Source organism: Amblyomma mixtum, chromosome 6, assembly GCF_055824585.1.
Source record: "Amblyomma mixtum isolate Tamu chromosome 6, ASM5582458v1, whole genome shotgun sequence".
Lineage (NCBI taxonomy): Eukaryota > Metazoa > Arthropoda > Arachnida > Ixodida > Ixodidae > Amblyomma > Amblyomma mixtum.
The window spans coordinates 76,310,576-76,328,652 of record NC_143017.1 but is presented as its reverse complement, the minus strand read 5'-3'; the positions used below and the strand labels follow the sequence as shown (position 1 = coordinate 76,328,652).

The following is an 18,077-nucleotide window of genomic DNA, read 5'->3' as shown; positions in this document are numbered from 1 at the left end:
GTGATCTCAGCCGCAAGTAGTAGTGTTGGGCTAAATATAGGGTGACCCAAAACTCAGACTGAAACTAAAAATTCTATTCAAGAAAACTTTGCGCGGATTAACACAAGACGGAGAGAGAAACACGCATACACACACGAGCGCTCTTGTGTGCGTGTGTTTTTTTCCCTCCGTCTTGTGTTAATCTGCGCAAAGTTTTCTTGAATATGTCGCTACACCAACTGGCCCAACGTTCTGCTCTACTAAAAATTCTATAATTCGAATTGTAAAGGTCAAAGCGAGGCGAGGTTTTCATCGAAATGAACAGAAATGCACGTAATTATTTTTATTCACACAACAAATTTATTGTAACATTCTTCACCGAAAGGTGGCTGTGAAGAGCAACTGTACAAACTGTTGACACAACTCAAAGGTTAGACCGGCGCCTTTCGACGGCAAATAAAACTACACTGGGAATAAAAGTTTTCATTAGTAAAAAAAAAAAAAAACTTCCTCGTTTTTCTGCGCATTTCTGTGTAAACAGCAACGCACCACTGTCTGTACTTTTCGAATAATTCGATTAGTACTTTCTTTTTCACATTTCAATCACCCTGTATCTGTTCTGTATTGGTCACTGCTAGCAGTGTTGGACTAAATATTTACCCCGAAAACCTTCCGTGAAGAGACCAGGCGTCCTCGTAAAACTTCCTGATTTGTTTCGCTCGCGTCCGCGATGCGACTCATATAAACGATGCGATTAAAGCTTCTTCCTAATCTTCGTTCTTTCCGCGTAGACCTCGTTCGCATGATGAAAGAAGTTGGTGACTACGATAAACTGCGTGAAGTTTGGCTGGCATGGCACAACGCCGTCGGTCCGGCCGTGAAGGAGTACTTCATTCCCTACGTCACACTGGCCAACGAAGGAGCATCACTTGACGGTTAGTATGATAGTATTTTTCGGCACTTGTCAGTAGTGCTTGCCCATACTTACTAGTGGGTTGTCATTTTAAACCTTCAGGTCATGATAATAAAAGTTAATGTTACCGGATACACCCTGCAATGAATTGTTATCTAGCGAAATTTGTCCCTTTCTTTCAAGTTCTAACGTTTTTGGCTTATCCAGAGCCTAAGGCAGATGGCTCAGAAGCAATAAATGATACGTGCGCAGCGTGAAATCCATTGCTTGTCCCGAAGGTAAAATAAACATCTGCCACCTCCTGTTTTTTTTAATTACGGTTTATCTACTCTACTGATCCTCAACTTCAGTTGTGACTTTTTAGACGTTTGCCGCTGAATTAGACTGCGACTTCGTATCGACATCGCGCTCATGAGCATTTATCCTGGCTAGACTGTGAGTGCCAGCTACCATAGCTACGGTCTTCGGGAAATAATAGAGCACTTATTATCCGAAAACAGATGGTACAGGAAGGCAGCACCAAATTTCAGCAAAATTATGGAATATCTCAGTCATAGTCATTTGACTCTTACACCCATGTTACACGGGCGCAAGGAATGATATTAAGCGCATATTTCCTAGGGGTCTATAACGCAGTTATTTTGAAGGCCTCTTTTAACGTTTAGTGTCATTCATTCTGGGCCATGCTGGCAATAACGTGAGGACAGACACAAAAAAAGTTGGTTTAATATACACTGCCAAACATGTCTCTGAGCTTGATGGAGTATAAGATGGAGGTGAAGGAGACGAAATTCACGCTAGTGTATGCATAGATAAATGCCTCGAATGAGAGCTTGATTAGGTAGAAGTTCCTTGACCTTCTTCGTTGGGCAAGCGCGGAGGCAGTGGGCCAGTTTTTTATACTTTTTCGTTCGAGCGCTTGAAGCGTACGTGGGTGGATGACAATGGTGGTATGCGAAGATATGCGTAGAAATCACTTCGACTCATGTTAGTACTGGGTAGGCTCGAAACAGTGCCACTCTTGTGCAGACGTGCATGACACTACGATTGTATTGCACAAAATGCTGTCTATCGTTTTTTTTTATTCATTAATTGGAAAAGCAATCATATGTCCCGTCCACAAGTGGCCACACTATCGAAGCTGTCAGTTTCAGGTTATGGATAAAAATGACGCCCGCCATATAGATGTTGCAGAGGTGCCTTGTTTGGCTCAAAGTTTGGAATAATATGTTATTAAGTTTATTTTTTAAATAAATAAATTTAGTATGCTGTATTCAGTATGCCATTCATTCTACGCAATATGAGGCAACAGTCGGCGGTGTTGTGGTGAGCTTAGAAAATTGTGAGCGACGTTAGGCCTTAGGTTCGTCCTCGTGGTACCTCACACTTTGGTTTCAAAGCTTAAGAATTCAAGCTCATGAAGCCACTCTTTTGCGAACAAGCAAGGGTACCGGTATTAGATGTGCGTCGGGAACTCAGTCGAGCTGGTAATGACATGTCAATTTCTCGCCTTCCTTCTTTGTAACTTTGATGCCCAGTCGTGCCAATCTAAAAAGTGTTCTGTCCGGAATGCGCAGAAACAAATTAAAACGATCAGTCGCGCATTTTTAGATATTTACTTTCTGATTTCCACCTTCTAAGGACTTGCATCTTCTCCCTATTCAGGCGAACGTACGTCGCCAGAACCTGCTAGCGTTTCAGTGAACAGCCTCACGCTTACAGCCCGAACACATGTACAGTAATCTCGACATGCTTGGTTGAATGTCGAACGGCTTTATTTAGCAGCAAAATGAAAAACCTATGGAATAGTCTAGAAGTAGTTAGCTGGGTAAAACACTTTGAAACCGAATTTAGGAATTTTGCGAGGCTGGTAAATGCGGTATTATTCACGCTGCAGCGTCAGTGGTCCTTCTACGCAATTATACGAGGCGTGTAGTCACGTACGCTTATGTGCGAGTACAATTTTTTTTCCGCTCACTGCACCCTGATCAGAACTGCGTGGCTGTTGTGTATTCGACCATTCTTTTTCCCCTGCACTTGAACTGCAGGTTATGCAAACCTCAAGGACGCCTGGCTCAGTGACTACGAAACTGCCAACATGACGGACATCGTGGATAAGCTGTGGGAGGAGGTGTCCCCTCTCTACAAAAAACTGCACGCCTTTGTCAGAATGAGACTCAGGGAGATATACCCAGGCCGCCTGCCGGCGGATGGAACCATACCAGCCCATCTCTTAGGTGAGTGCGTTGAAGGGCAACTGCAGAGATTTTAGAAATCGACGAGCTTAAAACGGTCGATATGCGAAACTTGCAGGTAAAACATGCGGAGTCCTTTTGGGCTAGCGTTCGAAATGCTGACGTAATCACCAATTAAAATCACGGCGTCCTTCAAGCTTCTCCGCAGCGCACGATGCCAATTGGGTGACGGCTGAGGACGTAATCGAAGATATTGGTAAATTTCCAACGTTTAAACCCCTGCTGTGAAGCAAAAAAATCCAACGCCACAGAAGGCAAAGCCCGCCGAGCGTTGGCAGCATCCAACGAGACATGATAGGGTGTGGTTGACAGCAGCGGTAATTTAAAATCATACCTTCCGTGACGTCACAGTGAACTTCCCCACACTCCTCGCGTGCTTTGAGAAAAAGCGCAAAATTCAGTCGTCGATTACGTCATCATATTAAATGCTTGGGCAAAAACTCTTGGCATGCTTCACCTCCAGCCTATATAGATTTCAATCCTTGAATATCGCGAAGTTATCAAAAAGCGATGCAGTTGCCCTTTAAGCGAGTTATAGGGCTTGCAAGTTAACAGTGTGCTTAAAAGTGCTGCTTCTTCCTTCCAGGTGGGGGGCATTAAATTTTTATCTTCTACATTCCTTTGAAGAATGAGAGTACATAGATTTAGCACAGCGTATGCGGCCTTGACCTACCGCCTACTGCGTACCGCGAGCCGCCAATGCCCGGTTGGCAGTATGCGGTAGCTCTAGGCAGGACCCGCTGTGCTAAAACTCTTACATCAAATCTCTTATCTCTTACGTCAAACTTGCGATATAAATATTAATTTGAATATTGCTATCAGAAATAACCCATGATTGCTCAAAGCCTGTTAAGTCCACCTGGACATGCGCCCAAAGATGGGAAACTTACGGCGTTATATAATTGATCACACGCCGCGGCATTCATTTATGCCCCCGGCAAACAGATCACGAAGGAGGGAAGGCAGTGAAGCCTTCCATGCCCATGCAGAGTAGCGGCCGGCTAAAGCCTAAGTCATGCAGATAACTTGGAGTGCCGCACCTTTGCTATTGCATGTAATGATAGAAATGTATTTCCTCGTGTGCGCGCACATATTAAACTGCGACTGTATGCCAATAACGCAACTATGGACGATCGTATTATTTGCGACGAGACCGATTCATGAAGCTAGGCTTGGCTGTAGGATAAGCGTTGCAAGAAAGAAGCGGTACAAGAACTGAATAGAGCGCAGAGTGAGCAGGAAAGAAAAAAAATCGAAGCTAAGAAGTTTGAGACTGAAACATGATCGACCACAAAAACGGCAGCAGTGCTGCACACGGGCTGCAAGATGAAGATACAACTGATGTATTCTCTTCATTACACATTCTAAGAGGAAAAGCGTAAAATCTGCCGTTCATTTGACGAAGCTACCTATTTCCTAAGTGTGCACTGAATTTCAGCTGAGACCTTTCTCCACTAGCACAAAATAAACGCCGAGTGCGTCTTTTTACTAATACTGTCATACGCCTGTGAATTTAATCCAGCGTGATGAACTTTTCGAGGTACTGTGGGGCACTTGTTTTCATTACGTGGCGTATAAAATTTGCTGTCGCTATTTATTCGTGGTTCGCATTGTAGGTCACTTGCCGCGATTCGTTTTTCACTGCAGGAAACATGTGGGCGCAAGACTGGAGCTCTCTTTACACTAGGCTGTCGGAAGAAAAAGAACCCCTTGACATCACAAAAACAATTCAAGAACAGGTGCGTTCTCTACGGGAACTTCATTCTCTTTGTAAAACATTGAAATGTCATCGGGTTTAATTCGCTGCGGTTACTTTACCTCCACTGCAGAAATGGAATGCTTCAAGGATGTTCCACGCCGCCGAGGACTTCTTTACAAGCATAGGACTTGAGAAGATGACGCAAACGTTCTGGGAAAGGTCTATCATAACGAAGCCCGACGACAGAGACATTCAGTGCCACGCGTCTGCTTGGGATTTGCATGACGGCGAGGACTTCAGGTAAGCGTGAAGAACGATCTGTGCGCTCGTACGGTGTTTAGAAAATGAGATGTACGGGAATAAAGTAAATATTCTGCCACCTCTCAGTGGCTTTGAGTTGCCGTTGAAATTGCCTTCTTGGCGAATGTGAAGGTTATCTTGACTACTGTCCAAAGAGGAACAGTGAGAAAAGAAGAAAACACGTCGTTTATGCGAGTTTTCTGGGAAAGCCCTGGTGTAACTTGAGAGCAGCTACTTTACTGGTTGCGTTGCGCAAAAATATTGTAGGAAATAATTCACAGCTTGATAAAACGGGTACTTAAGGCTATGGATTCTGAGCGTGTGCTTTTTTTTTAGTGGTGCATTTAGAAAGCAAAGCACAAACGCCAACAAAACAGAGTAAAAAAAAAATGTCACAGACGACCAATGCTATTCGTGCGGCAGAGTATGCGTTAACATTAGTGTTCCCACATGACGGTGGCGTGATCCAGACCATCAGTCACTGTGTGACATGCCGTACACCCTTTCCACTCGATCGATCCAATCCAGCAATCCCAGTGTGCCATGACGTACGCCCTCGCCACTCTCCCCACCCCTTGATTCTGATTGGTGACCGCGGTTTCAGTCTCGCCACCCATCGCCTCCCACCGACTCGCCCTCTCCTAATCTCCACCTTCCTTCCTTCCTTCCTTCCTTCCTTCCTTCCTTCCTTCCTTCCTTCCTTCCTTCCTTCCTTCCTTCCTTCCTTCCTTCCTTCCTTCCTTCCTTCCTTCCTTCCTTCCTTCCTTCCTCCCTTCCTTCCTTCCTTCCTTCCTTCCTTCCTCTCACCGTTTTCTTCTCTCAACTTTGTCTTCTCGCTCCCGAAGCTTCACAGTGTCATTCCGGGAAACCCGCCCGGATTCCAATTCTGCCGGCCGCTAACTTTCTCCTGCGAGCGTCCCTTTTGACAAGCCCTGGTGCTGCGCCGAAAGGCACGCGCCCTAACGCTCCCTGACAAGCCACGATGCTGCGCCGTACGGCAGCGGAGTCCTAGGAGAAGCATCTGCAAGCAACACGCCAGGACCTGTCGCAAGAGGCCAGACAGCGAGGCGCCAGATTCCTTCTCTCCCGGACGCCACCGCGCGCGGCAAAATTTGAAGCGGTTGGCCCGCGCGATCGCTGATTGGTCCTTTCGGACTGCCGTCGAGTGCTGCCTTTGGATTGGCCAGTTCTGAGGGGCCACCGTTCCTCAGGCTATAAAAGCCCCAACGCTGCAGCTTGGAGGTGTGTGACCGAGTGACCGAGAGTCCGACCCACCGTGAGTCGAGTGCTGCTCACGAGTGGAGTCGGATGGTGTGACGTGCTGGTGTCTCGCTGATCGTCGCTGTGCGAGAACAGTCGCGTTGTATAGCTCTCGGCCCCCGTGCCGATGTTGAACTATATTATGTCCTGTACATAGTGTATAAAGCGTTTTCTTAGTCTCACCGACGCCTGACTCGGAGTCTTCGCTACCGCTAAGAGAGCTGGCAACGCTCAGTCACGAAACGGGTGGCGAGCGCAACGGGACCACCTCTATGGCACAACAACAGGCAGTCGCCGCCAATGCCGGACGCTTTTCGTGCTAATGGAGTTCTAGTGCTACGCGTTAAAAAAAAAGCAGCCACATAAGCTGCGCTGTGCTCTGGACCGCCTGGATCCTCGCCCTTTCACAGAGGCCAAGATCCTCGGTCCGTGGCCACAACAGTCAACTGCCATCAAGGCTTACAAGGCACTCTTTTGTTTTTTGAGAGCGACTGCCTTGATTGACAGACTGTGATTATTTCCCGTTACTTCTCTCTTTCCTCTTTAATTCCCCTCATTCCCTTCCCCTGTGCAGGGTAGCCAACCGGAATCCTTTCTGGTTAACATCCTTGCCTTTCCCTCTCTCTATCTATCTATCTGCCACGGGGTCGTGACATGTGGCCGGTCCCAGGCACGGATTTGATTTCGTGATACCAAATTCAACGGCACGACTCGTTCGTTCAACTGCGGGCGTCTAGGCTAGAAGGAAAACCTTTGCGCACCAAACTGACGGAGTAGAAACAATTGCGAATGTACCTGCTATTCGGTTGCGTCAGCGAAGCGATACGGCTACAGTGGAGTTTTAGAGAGTGGATCTCAGGCACTCGTTCCTGCGTTGAGCGGCGTGAACGAGCACTTCGCAGGATAAAAGAGAGCGAATGCACAGCGCACAGGAGGACGAAAGACAACGAAAGCAAAGAGAACGCGAGCAGGAAAACGGTAGCGTGAAGGCAGGTCATGAAGAGGCAACCTGTGCCAAAAAAAAATGTTGGAAAATAGTTTTCTTGAGCACGCTCGAAGGCTCGGGCTCCGTCTCAGCTCACGACCCTGGTCCTCCTCTCCCCGCAACCTTGGCGCAGCGGTACGCGCGGACCCATGGTTCGAGATGGTTCGATCCCTCTCGAGAAGTCAGGGGGAGGGAGATGCAGCTTGCCGCCAGCGGCGGCGCCTACTCGGCACCTCTGCCCATTAAAAAAAAAAATTGTGCTTGGTCTTTCGACAGCGCTATACGGATATGCATACACACTTGTCGATGGCTTGATTAATGTGCTACCACGTTCGGCGTGCTGCGATCGCCTCTCTTCTCTTTCCCTCCGATCTGTCTGAATGGACTTCTTATTAAAATTATAACGATGAAAGGTAGCTGTGCCGGCCGTTAGCCGTGGCTTTTTGTCGTGCCGTTTTAGTTAGCATATACGGAATCGTTCTTCTCGCGTTTGTGACCGTTTTTAACCAAACAGTGATGTGTGGCGTTTTGTGTTAAATGATGTAGCGTAAGACCAAATAGCGTGCAATATGGTTTGTTACGTGAGCAGCTAGCAATCCCTCGAAATTTTAGGAATCTGGAGGAGAAGAGGGGAGATGGAGAATATGGCCCTCAATTGTGCTACATAACTCACTAAATTCCAAGCAACTAGAAAGCCCGTGTCAGGCGCCGAATTTAGTGTCATTTCCGACGAATCACATTAGCCTTAGTTGATGTCCTTGCTTGCGTTGTTGTCACGTGACTAAAGCTGTAATGTCGTTTGCAAATTTTGCGAATGAGGATTACCAGAGGAGAGGCTCAGCTATGAGCTGAGCGGCGGCGGATTGCGGTGCGTGCCGCCGAAACTTAAACCCATGTCTGCCTCCGTTCGGCGTTGCGTCTGCCGTCGCGTATGGTTGAGATACTGCAGCAGCTGAGCTAAAGAATCGCATTACGAAGAAGTTGACCAATTTTTATAGCCCGCTGAACGATTTCTTCACTCCTGCGATTCCAGGATTAAGATGTGCACCGACCCCAGCATGGAAGATCTGCGCACCGTGCACCACGAGATGGGACACATAGAATACTACATGCTGTACAAGCATCAACATGTGCTCAACCGCCAAGGAGCCAACGAAGGTTGTCTTACTCGCTCTGTTGCAACGTTTCGCTCTTCGTAACCACCACGAGTCAGTGTTATGCGACTGCTATCGAAGTGCCTGCTTTATTTCATACGAGCATTGCAAGTTTGTTTGTTAGACCGCATTAAAGGCATAGGCACGAAAACAGCTTAAACCATACGATGGATTTACTGTGACTCATTACGGTTCACCTTTCTTTTTTTCTGTTTTAATTGAAGATCATTTGTAATTCGCATGCAGGACAGGCCTAGAAATTTCTGGCGCATAACGTATTACATGCTTCACACAGCGGAGGATTTATGGTCAACTAATGGGGATTCGGGTGGATGAGGGGGGGGGGGGAGGGGGGTGGTCCTTTCTTTGTCGAAAAAAATTGGGTCTTTCTTGGGTTCTTGATTTCTTTCTCGACGTGAATAACTTTGTTAGAACAAATTAGCTGTGGGGAAAGTTTATCTTCTTCACAAAACATTATCTAATAATTTCGGTTTATGGGGTTTAACGTCCCAAAGCGATGGAACCGAACCGAAACCGACCGATATCTAATTAATGTTTCAAATGGCAACCGCACTCACAGTTGAGAAACAACCGAAACAGGACCACTTCGTTTAGTATTCATGTGCATATAGGTGTGCCTGATAATTGTGATGATGACTCCGTCACTTGATGGATGCTCTATATTAACCTGAAATAATTTTTTTTTTAAATGCCGGGTTATCAAAAATGAACTATACGATAACAAGGCGGCGGAGATATGTGACAGGAATTTAACTTTAATGGACGTTTTATGCGTTTTTCAAAATGGAAACAACGCGTAAGGGATTCTTGTGCTCCCACGGCAAATTTGTATGCAAGAATGAGACATGAAAAAAAAAAGGAAAATAACGGAGAAGTCACATAAACAGCTGAAAAGTCGAAGCGATAAGGGATGACCTTCATTAAGGAGACCACTCGAAAGACAGCAGTTTTATTGTAGAGAAAAGTAATCTTGGGCTCCTCGAAAGATGTCTCCAATTATTATTGCCCTGTAAGGTCCTACAGCCGCTGTGAAAGAAACTTCTTGCAGAGGAATGTGCTAGCAGCTTATAAAAAACGTCTCTTAATGCAGCATTTCTGCATATTCTGTTGACTTTCACCGCACAGGATTCCATGAAGCTGTCGGAGACCTTATTGGGCTCTCAGTTGCAACTAAAACGCATTATGAGAAGCTTGGACTGATGAAGCCTACAGACAAATACAGTGAGTACTTATCATCAGTAGCATCTTTTCTTTTAATATGTACAGGTGCTCTTAGTCCGCAAGCTCGTGGAAAGGAGTTTCATACGTTTTCGTTTATTCTCTTCTCTCTGCGTGGTGTCTCCTCCACGGGTTACCTTGATTTCATAGATCAATTGTCCAATCAGCGTCAAATATGGTTTAAATTTTGTTTTTCAAGGCGACAGCGTCGGAGCGGATGTTTGAACTAAAATACGCACGCGTTGTCCCATCTATCGAGGATTGTTCCAGAGTGTTGTGACGTCACATGTTGAGTTGTGGAATGAAAGCGAATAAAACCCAGGTTAAATTGTTATTATGAGGTCTTAGCATGGCTTAGACGTCATTACCACATGCAAGAATGTAAAGTAAATTAATTACGCTGAAAACAAAATTGAGATTATTAGTTGGGAATTGAACCCATGAGGCAAGTACGTTCGATTTGGTTAGAGAGTTTGTCTTGTGATGTACCACGCGGTCTAGTATGTACACTGATGTACTGAGCTAACTGAGCTAAAGAATGTGTGTAATTAGCGAGAGATACTAATTAATAAAGATAGCAAATTATCATTAACGCTTTTGCGTTATACTTATAACACAGAGCTTAAGACTTCCCATAATCTGCCTTTTATTGCAGACCCTACTGACATCCTTCTCATGTTGGCGCTCACCAAAATTGCCTTCTTGCCTTTCGGGTACATACTTGATAAGTGGCGGTGGACTATATTCACCGGGGAAACGCCTTTCGAAAAAATGAACGAGAAATTCTGGGAGTACAGGCAAGTATTTTGCTCTCACAGATGAGGGGCGTGCTCGTCGCACATGCACTCGTAAATATTGTTCCCGGTTAAAACACCTGCTTCTGCACTACTGCTCCATTTCCTAGCAGAGGAGACTCTTTAAATGCTCGCCTGTTCGATGACCACCTGTCACACTTGTTCGACAGGCTGGAAATTGCCTGCCGAATTTGAAGTCCACAGGGGCTTCAACAGCCGTGTTCCACGAAGCGTTGCTTCGATGGTGTGGCTTTGCTGCAGCGAAGTCACATATGGCAAAGGGCTTTACATATTTAAATTGTACGTAAGGTTAATCACAGCAAACCTAGCAGGAAAAGCATGAGCTGTGTGTAGCGAAATTCTGATTAAAAGTTCTGGCAGCGCTAGGTGGTATGCATCCACATATTGAAGTGTTGTATTTATTTGTCTGTTTATTCATCGGTTCTCCCCTTATCTGTATCTGAGTTATTTTTCGATTAGGAATGCAGCAAATCATTTCGGCCTGTTTCTGTCTGTTGATGTAAGTAATAACTCGAAGCAATTTATTTCAGTGCGAGATTTGAATGGAAAACCACAAGTTTGCACCGCGTTTTCGCAGTAATTTAACAACAATTAATTTATACACTTTCTCAATGTTCAATTTTTTTCACCGCACGTTTTCTCAATATGATGCACCTTGTACCCAGTGCACGACCTCGTGAGAGCAATGTGTTAAATGGGGTGTTCTTCCTGCAGGATCAAATATCAAGGCGTGTCCCCTCCTGTTAAACGCAACGAGTCTTTCTTCGATGGTGGCGCCAAGTACCACGTAGCGCTTCATGTTCCCTACCTCAGGTGGGTGCCGCGGGCGATGGGCCCGAGTACAAGAATCAAGAACTGAATGTGGGCTCTTATAGGGTGGATCTTAGGGAATCGGCTCACCCACCCTAACGCTCAGCTGGGCATCATGTGCTGTAATATATGACTTCTAAAATGGTTCCTGAGCTCTGACCGGTCAGTTCTAACGAGCATCAAACATCAATGGAGCGCACCCATGTCCGACATTCCCGGACAAAAAATTTGAAAATTGGAAAATTGTAAGATACTTGATGGAAATATCGAAGGTAATGGTCCATTCTTCTGATATGTTGCAAAGTCTTTCTTTTAAAGTGTTTCCATCGACCGCATCGAACAGTTAAGGCTGCCATAGAAAACCGACGGGGAACGCTTGTGACGACAGCAACAATGTTAATAGAAGGAAAAATGTAAGACTGCTGTCGGGTCGTCCGGGGATATATTGATTGCTATATTGAAATATTACCTTATATGAAACAACTGTGTTCATGAACGATTTTCCGCTCAAAAAATGTATTTGTCTTGAATTGTTGAGTATATCTTGAATGCTCGACACCGTGTAGAACGTGGTGCCAGCCGCGCAAATTTAAAGCATTTTGTTTTGCTGATTTTCTCCGCGCGCCAGGGAGAGATTTGCTATGGAATGCTTACACTCACACTTTTGAAGTCTTGTCTATAGCTTTTTTATAAAAAAAAAGCATGGTTCATAAGGGACAGCCGCATCCCTCCAAGCCCCGGTCCAAGAGTCGCCTGTAAATCAGGCTTAGATCTATAACGGAGGCTTTGTCAGGCTGCATTGGCTGCCCAAACTGTTTTGGTGCCGTTCAGGAGAGAATCAAAATTACTTGAAGAAATTTACTCTTTCTCAACGCTCAACCTGTTCTTGTACACTTTGAAAATTGTGCTCTGATTTGTCCCCCCCTATGTAATACCCCCAGTGGGCCCTTAGGGTATTTGAATAAATAAATAAATAAATAAATAAATAAATAAATAAATAAATAAATAAATAAATAAATAAATAAATAAATAAATAAATAAATAAATAAATAAATAAATAAATAAATAAATAAATAAATAAATAAATAAATAAATAAATAAATAAATAAATAAATAAATAAATAAATATAGCTCGATGTAAGCTCTTTGCAAGCATCTTTCCTCGCTTCCTTGATTTTTATCTGATCGATTGATTTTTATCTCATCTGGATGCACCTCCTGCAACAGCCAGTTATTTTGTTTCATCTGACTGTGGTAAGTTTTGCAATGGAAGGGTGAAATTGTTGTCGCTTATCTGTAGCGCTTCATCGCGCACCTTTCATATCTATTCCGTACAAATCAGCGATCTTTAGCTTTAGTCTGTATTTATCTGTGACTCTATTTTGTTTTCTTTTTCCTTAACAGGTACTTCGTGTCATATATTCTGCAGTTTCAATTCCACGAACATCTCTGCACGGCTACGAAAAAAATTGACGGAACCCACCCTTTCCACGAATGCGACATCTATGGAGAGCACCCCGCTGGTGAAATTCTCAGGTAATAAGAATATGTGCATTCGCATTAGAGCTTGCGCGCACATTGCCTCAAATAAAATGGTGCCAGAAAACTCCCTAGGTGCGACGAAGCGACAGCTAGAGTTGAGCCGCTTTTATAAATACATAGGAAGGAGTGTCGGCATGTTAGCCTGACGCACGGCTAACGACACGCCTTTAGTGGCACCGAGAAGCACTTGTCGGTAGCCGAGAGGAAAATTTAGCACTTCTCGGTACTTAGCTTGTCATCAAGTACACTGTGTTCGGATTCATGAAGTACAACTATGGCTATAGTACTGTTCGAGCGCCAATGAATGACAGCACTCTTACTACATATAGGTACAACCGCTCGAAACGATGACTATGTAATCATATATCTGGCCCGGGACAATATAGCAGTTTTGTCCCGATTATATTTTTACTCTAATTTCATTCTTCGTGTCGTATGTCACTGGCTGAAGCCACGCCATGCCTCCGCTCTAGTTGGGACCTGCCTTTCAGCGCAGCGGAAAATAAGCTTTGGTTTATTGGTTGGCGGGCATAATTTAACAAAAAAGGCATAAAATAGCAAAACATAAGAGCAATAGAAAGAACACAAAAAGACATCAGATAACAATGGGCATTGAATAAATGCAGATTTATTCAATGCCCATTGTTATCTGATGTCTTTTTGTGTTCTTTCTATTGCTCTTATGTTTTGCTATTTTATGCCTTTTTTGTTAAATTATGCCCGCCAACTATTGTATAACTTATTCATTGCCGCAAATTACACTAATAGGTCTTAACTTCATTGTATACTTTTATTCCAGCTCCTCTGCCAAACTTATGCACTTTCCTTATGTATTCCTGATGGGAGGTCCCCCAGACAGTTTTCACTTTGGGACCTCCTACTGTACTAACTTTTTTATGAAACTTACAACTGATTTGTATTTCGTTTTAATAAACCTTGAAACCTTCAATTAGGGTTTAACGTCCCAGAGCGGCTCAGACTATGAGGGACGCCGTAGTGGAGGGCTCCGGAAATTTTGACCCCCTGGGGTTCTTTAACGTGCACTGAATGTTCAATTTATTTTCCCCGTGCGTTTTCTCAATATGATGCACGGGTCTCTAGAATTTCGCCTCCATCGAAATGCGGCCGCCGCGACCGGGGTCGAACCCGCGTCCTTCGGGTCAGCATCCGAGTGCCATAACCACTGAGCTACCGCGACGAGTGGAAAAATAAGGATTGATTAGAGTCTGAGAAGGAGAGGCGATATAAATGCACGGGCTGTTAAAACTGCTTGCAGGCAGACCAGGGGGAATGAGCTACATTGCTTCGACGAGGGTTTTTTTTTTTTTTTTTGCGCCGTGATTGGAAAGACGTGTACGGCTTGTTGTCGCCCATGAGCGCGTACTAGCGGTGGTCATTTTCAGGAACGGATTGTCGCTGGGCCGCTCCAAGCCCTGGCCCGACGTCCTCGAAATCATGGCCGGTACGAGGCAAATGTCAGCCTCGTCTCTGAAGAAGTACTTCGAGCCGCTAGAGAAATGGCTGGATGAGCAGATCAAGAACGAGAAGGTTGGCTGGGACGATGCAAACGGTGAGAATCCAGAGCATCGCGCTGTCGAGTAGCTGAGCGTAAATTGACGCAAAATGATCCATGCATGACCACTAGAGTAATCTCCCCGCTTATTTTCAATTTAAACTTCCGTCAGCTATATGAAGGGTGTATGTCATAATTGATATCCTAAACATCAGACAATGTGTGACAGTGTCAGCGACTGGCACAGTACTGGCTGCAGGGCTTGTGAGGTAAAGGGTTATTAACCCCGCGTGCGCATTGCGCTCATCTGCTCCTACACTTAAAACATAAAGGAGTAAAGCGTGAATAAGCTCTCCTCTGCTCTCCTCCCTTTTTCCACCCATATAGGCGTACTCGAATTTAGAGTGTATTCGCAGGAATTGCCGCACCCTGTAGAGTCATCACTCGTAATTTTATTTAATGTGTGCTCGAAATCTTCTGAGCCACACAGAAAACCATTAGAACAACGCATTATACACTTTCTTCGTTCACTTTTTTTTCGCAACAACGAATGCTATCTGTTTTAACATAAAATGTGTCGCCTTCCTTTGTTTTCTTCCACAGTTCAAGACTACATGGGCTCGCCTTCATTCGCCAACAAGGTTAATCTCTCGGCAGGGACAGTACTGGCTTCAGTGCTGGTCGTATTGTGCTGCCGGGCGTACGGGTCGTTATGATGCACTGGAACGTGCACGTTCGGCAATACTGCTGTGGCACTGCCCATGGAAACCAATGTTTTTTCCGTCCCCATCAGTGATGACACTGAAGGTGTTTTTCCCAAGTTCAGTTTTACTTATCATGCTTTATCATGCTCATTGCGGTGCCTGAGTTGAATTTCTGTATACGAAAAGCGAGTTTTTAATGCTGTAACCTACATATAGAAACGCGGCCTATTACGTTATTCTACGTGTCTACAGCGAAAGGATGCGACGATAGTAACGGCAGACATAGCGCGTCCTCTAGATCTTCCGCTTGGCTTATGAATTTTCGACGTATATTATTTATAGACCATACTCAAAGTAAGGTTTTACTAAGGCAGCATTAAACTAGTGTAATCTGACATTGAGTGAGATAGTGTGGTTTACGACATCTCGTTTCATTTTTTGAGGAAGCGCTATCATGTAGATTTTAAGCCCTACTTAAACGTGGAGTCAATTGCAGAATTCAACTGCGATGCACCTCTCTATCTGAACTGCAGTTACCTATTGCCCCAGTGCTTAAACTGCCATATATAACAGCCTTGAGCTCTGAAAGCGATCTATGCAAATTGGTTATTTTTACCAAACATCACCAACAGTTATCCTGTATTGTAGTAGAACAGTGATGCAATAGTACTAGTCATTTCACTTGTGCAAATGTAAAAGTTCGCAGTACCGTGACTTCGATGGCCATTACTCTAACCTGTTTATGGGGAAGCATGAATACTGTGAACCGTCGAAAAAGGAATACTTATATACGACTGAATCGCCGGGTAGGGTTTGGACAAAATTTCGAGTATTTCTCGCGTAGTACCAGTCATTTCACGTAATTTTTCGCCGCGAAATCGTGCACGAGAAGGCGAGAACGAATTGATGTTCTAAACTTACAGCAAATATAGATCATTCTAATGTGTTTCATTCCAGGAGCGGCTCATGGAGAAGTGTCTTGTAGTTCAGGTGTTTGCATGCTTTCTTAATGCCGCTGCGAAGGATTTGCTGTAATCTGATGTGGCATGAGCTAACTTAACATTTATTTTTTTCTTCACATGCTTCAGTTTGCTTTATCATGGGTTTGTTTGTGTGTTATGAGCGTTATCTTTTCAGTAAGTCACTGACTACTTATTCATCCTAGTTATAAAATATAATTAAGTTAGTGGTTTTGCGTATCGTGGCACATCATGATGCAGAAACGGTTCCTGGGAAAGCATGTAAACTTTGTGATGCGTGCAGATACAGAAATGGGTTCAGAAATATGTTTCAGGCCGTTTTCTGTCGCACTGAATAGAATTCCAATTCCACAATTATTAAAGAGCGTAAAAATACTTGTACTTGCGCGATATTGAGCCTGGCCCTCAGAAAAAAAGAAAAATTATTTGTTTTTATTTGATTAGGCGATTAATAAATTTATAATTCGGTTCGGCTTCGAAAATTGCTACTCGTGCACGCTGCACTATCTTGAAACCAACATCCGGTTTTTGGTTCAACTGTGCAAGCATCCCGTTAGTGTAGGTAAGCTTGTTGTCGCTGTCGTACTTACAGTAAGCTCTGACCTGATGCACCTGAGGAGCTCCTTATAGATGCAGGTACCTGAAAGCTTGATCCGTACGTAGCACACGTAGGTTCAGCCTTGTGAACATTCTGTATCGAAAATTTCCTTTCAGTCCAGATAAATGAGTGTTCTTGTCAAGTACAACGCCTGCAGTGCAAGGCTATCTTATCGAAGACTGTCGCTGGGAATTGAAAAAAAAAAACATCACGCTTTTCTTATGAGGTAACCAAAATTTCAGGCCAAAGAAGTTGTGTTCTCTTCGGGTTGTGTTCCCCCGGCCTCGGTTGTGTTCCCCCGGCATGCCAGAATGAGCATCTTTCGCTCTTTATTGTTTTAAAAACAGTCTCCTAGTCACGGATAGTTAAATCACCAATGAAAAAAAAAAATACAGTGGTTATTCACCGCACGATGTGACTTTTGCTTCAAGTATGCTTTCAGGTGTAAGACCGAGTTTATATCATGTTTCTTCTTATTGTCCTTGGAAATGTGAGATGTACTGGGCAATTCTAAAGAAAATAAAGATTTTACAAAATTTCCAGTCCTGTGTCCTTCAGAGTACAACCGACCGCCATGCCAGCTAATATTAGATAAGCATACCTGGTAAGTTAACGGCGCTCAGGTCGGGGAGGTCAATGTTCTTATGAGGATTCAAATGAATAAAATGAATGTGTTTTCTGATAAGCTTCGTTGGAGACATACTCATTCTCATTGCTCGTACTGAACAAAGCAGCTACGAGCTATGGATGTTTTACATGCAGATAACCTCAATATGTGGCTTTTCGCTTTGTCAAGCCGGTGTACGTAGCCCGTGCCGAGCGTATACACTGTAAACAGAGAGGAGTAAGAAGGGAATAAACTGTCCTTTATTGAACTCCCTTTTATAAAATGGTGTGCCCTAGATGGCAGCTTTACTCCCTTTTTACTCCCATATAGGCATATTTGTGTTTAGAGTGTACAACTGATGATGATGATGATAGAGAATTTTTATGGCGCAAGGGCATCAGCGGCCAAAGAGCGCCATGGCACAAGGTATTTTCGTTTGCTCAAGGTGGGGTCAAAGACTCATTTCCCAAGCATTTCACCCTGAATAAGCCGAGCACCAGGCCAGGGGAAAGCTTGCACCCATTGTATCACCGGTGGGTACTCTGCGGCAATGGGGATCGAACCCTCGCCCCTCTCGCATGCGACGCAGATGGTCAACGTACTTTGCCACCGCTGCGGTCGAGAGTGTGCAATTACTGCGAAATTAACAACCATCTATCTCTGTGGTCTAAATTACCAGAAGTATAATTTGGATTAGCAAAAAAGTGCTTTAATCGGTGCTTCA

General features: G+C 44.4%; 1 protein-coding gene across 1 annotated transcript in view; it reads left to right on the top strand.

Annotated features, from left to right (window-relative positions):
- The window catches only part of LOC149339428 (angiotensin-converting enzyme-like), a 41,200-nt gene extending 23,912 nt beyond the window's left edge, over nt 1-17,288 (top strand). Inside the window, exons 5-15 of the mRNA XM_089548216.1 lie at nt 771-914; nt 2,941-3,129; nt 4,795-4,886; nt 4,977-5,146; nt 8,425-8,549; nt 9,692-9,787; nt 10,440-10,581; nt 11,314-11,412; nt 12,814-12,945; nt 14,355-14,521; nt 15,068-17,288. Coding sequence (XP_089404342.1) covers nt 771-914; nt 2,941-3,129; nt 4,795-4,886; nt 4,977-5,146; nt 8,425-8,549; nt 9,692-9,787; nt 10,440-10,581; nt 11,314-11,412; nt 12,814-12,945; nt 14,355-14,521; nt 15,068-15,180 — 1,469 coding nt within the window. The 3' untranslated portion in view covers nt 15,181-17,288. The remainder of the gene's footprint in view (nt 1-770; nt 915-2,940; nt 3,130-4,794; nt 4,887-4,976; nt 5,147-8,424; nt 8,550-9,691; nt 9,788-10,439; nt 10,582-11,313; nt 11,413-12,813; nt 12,946-14,354; nt 14,522-15,067) is intronic.
- Nucleotides 17,289-18,077: the final 789 nt, after the last annotated feature.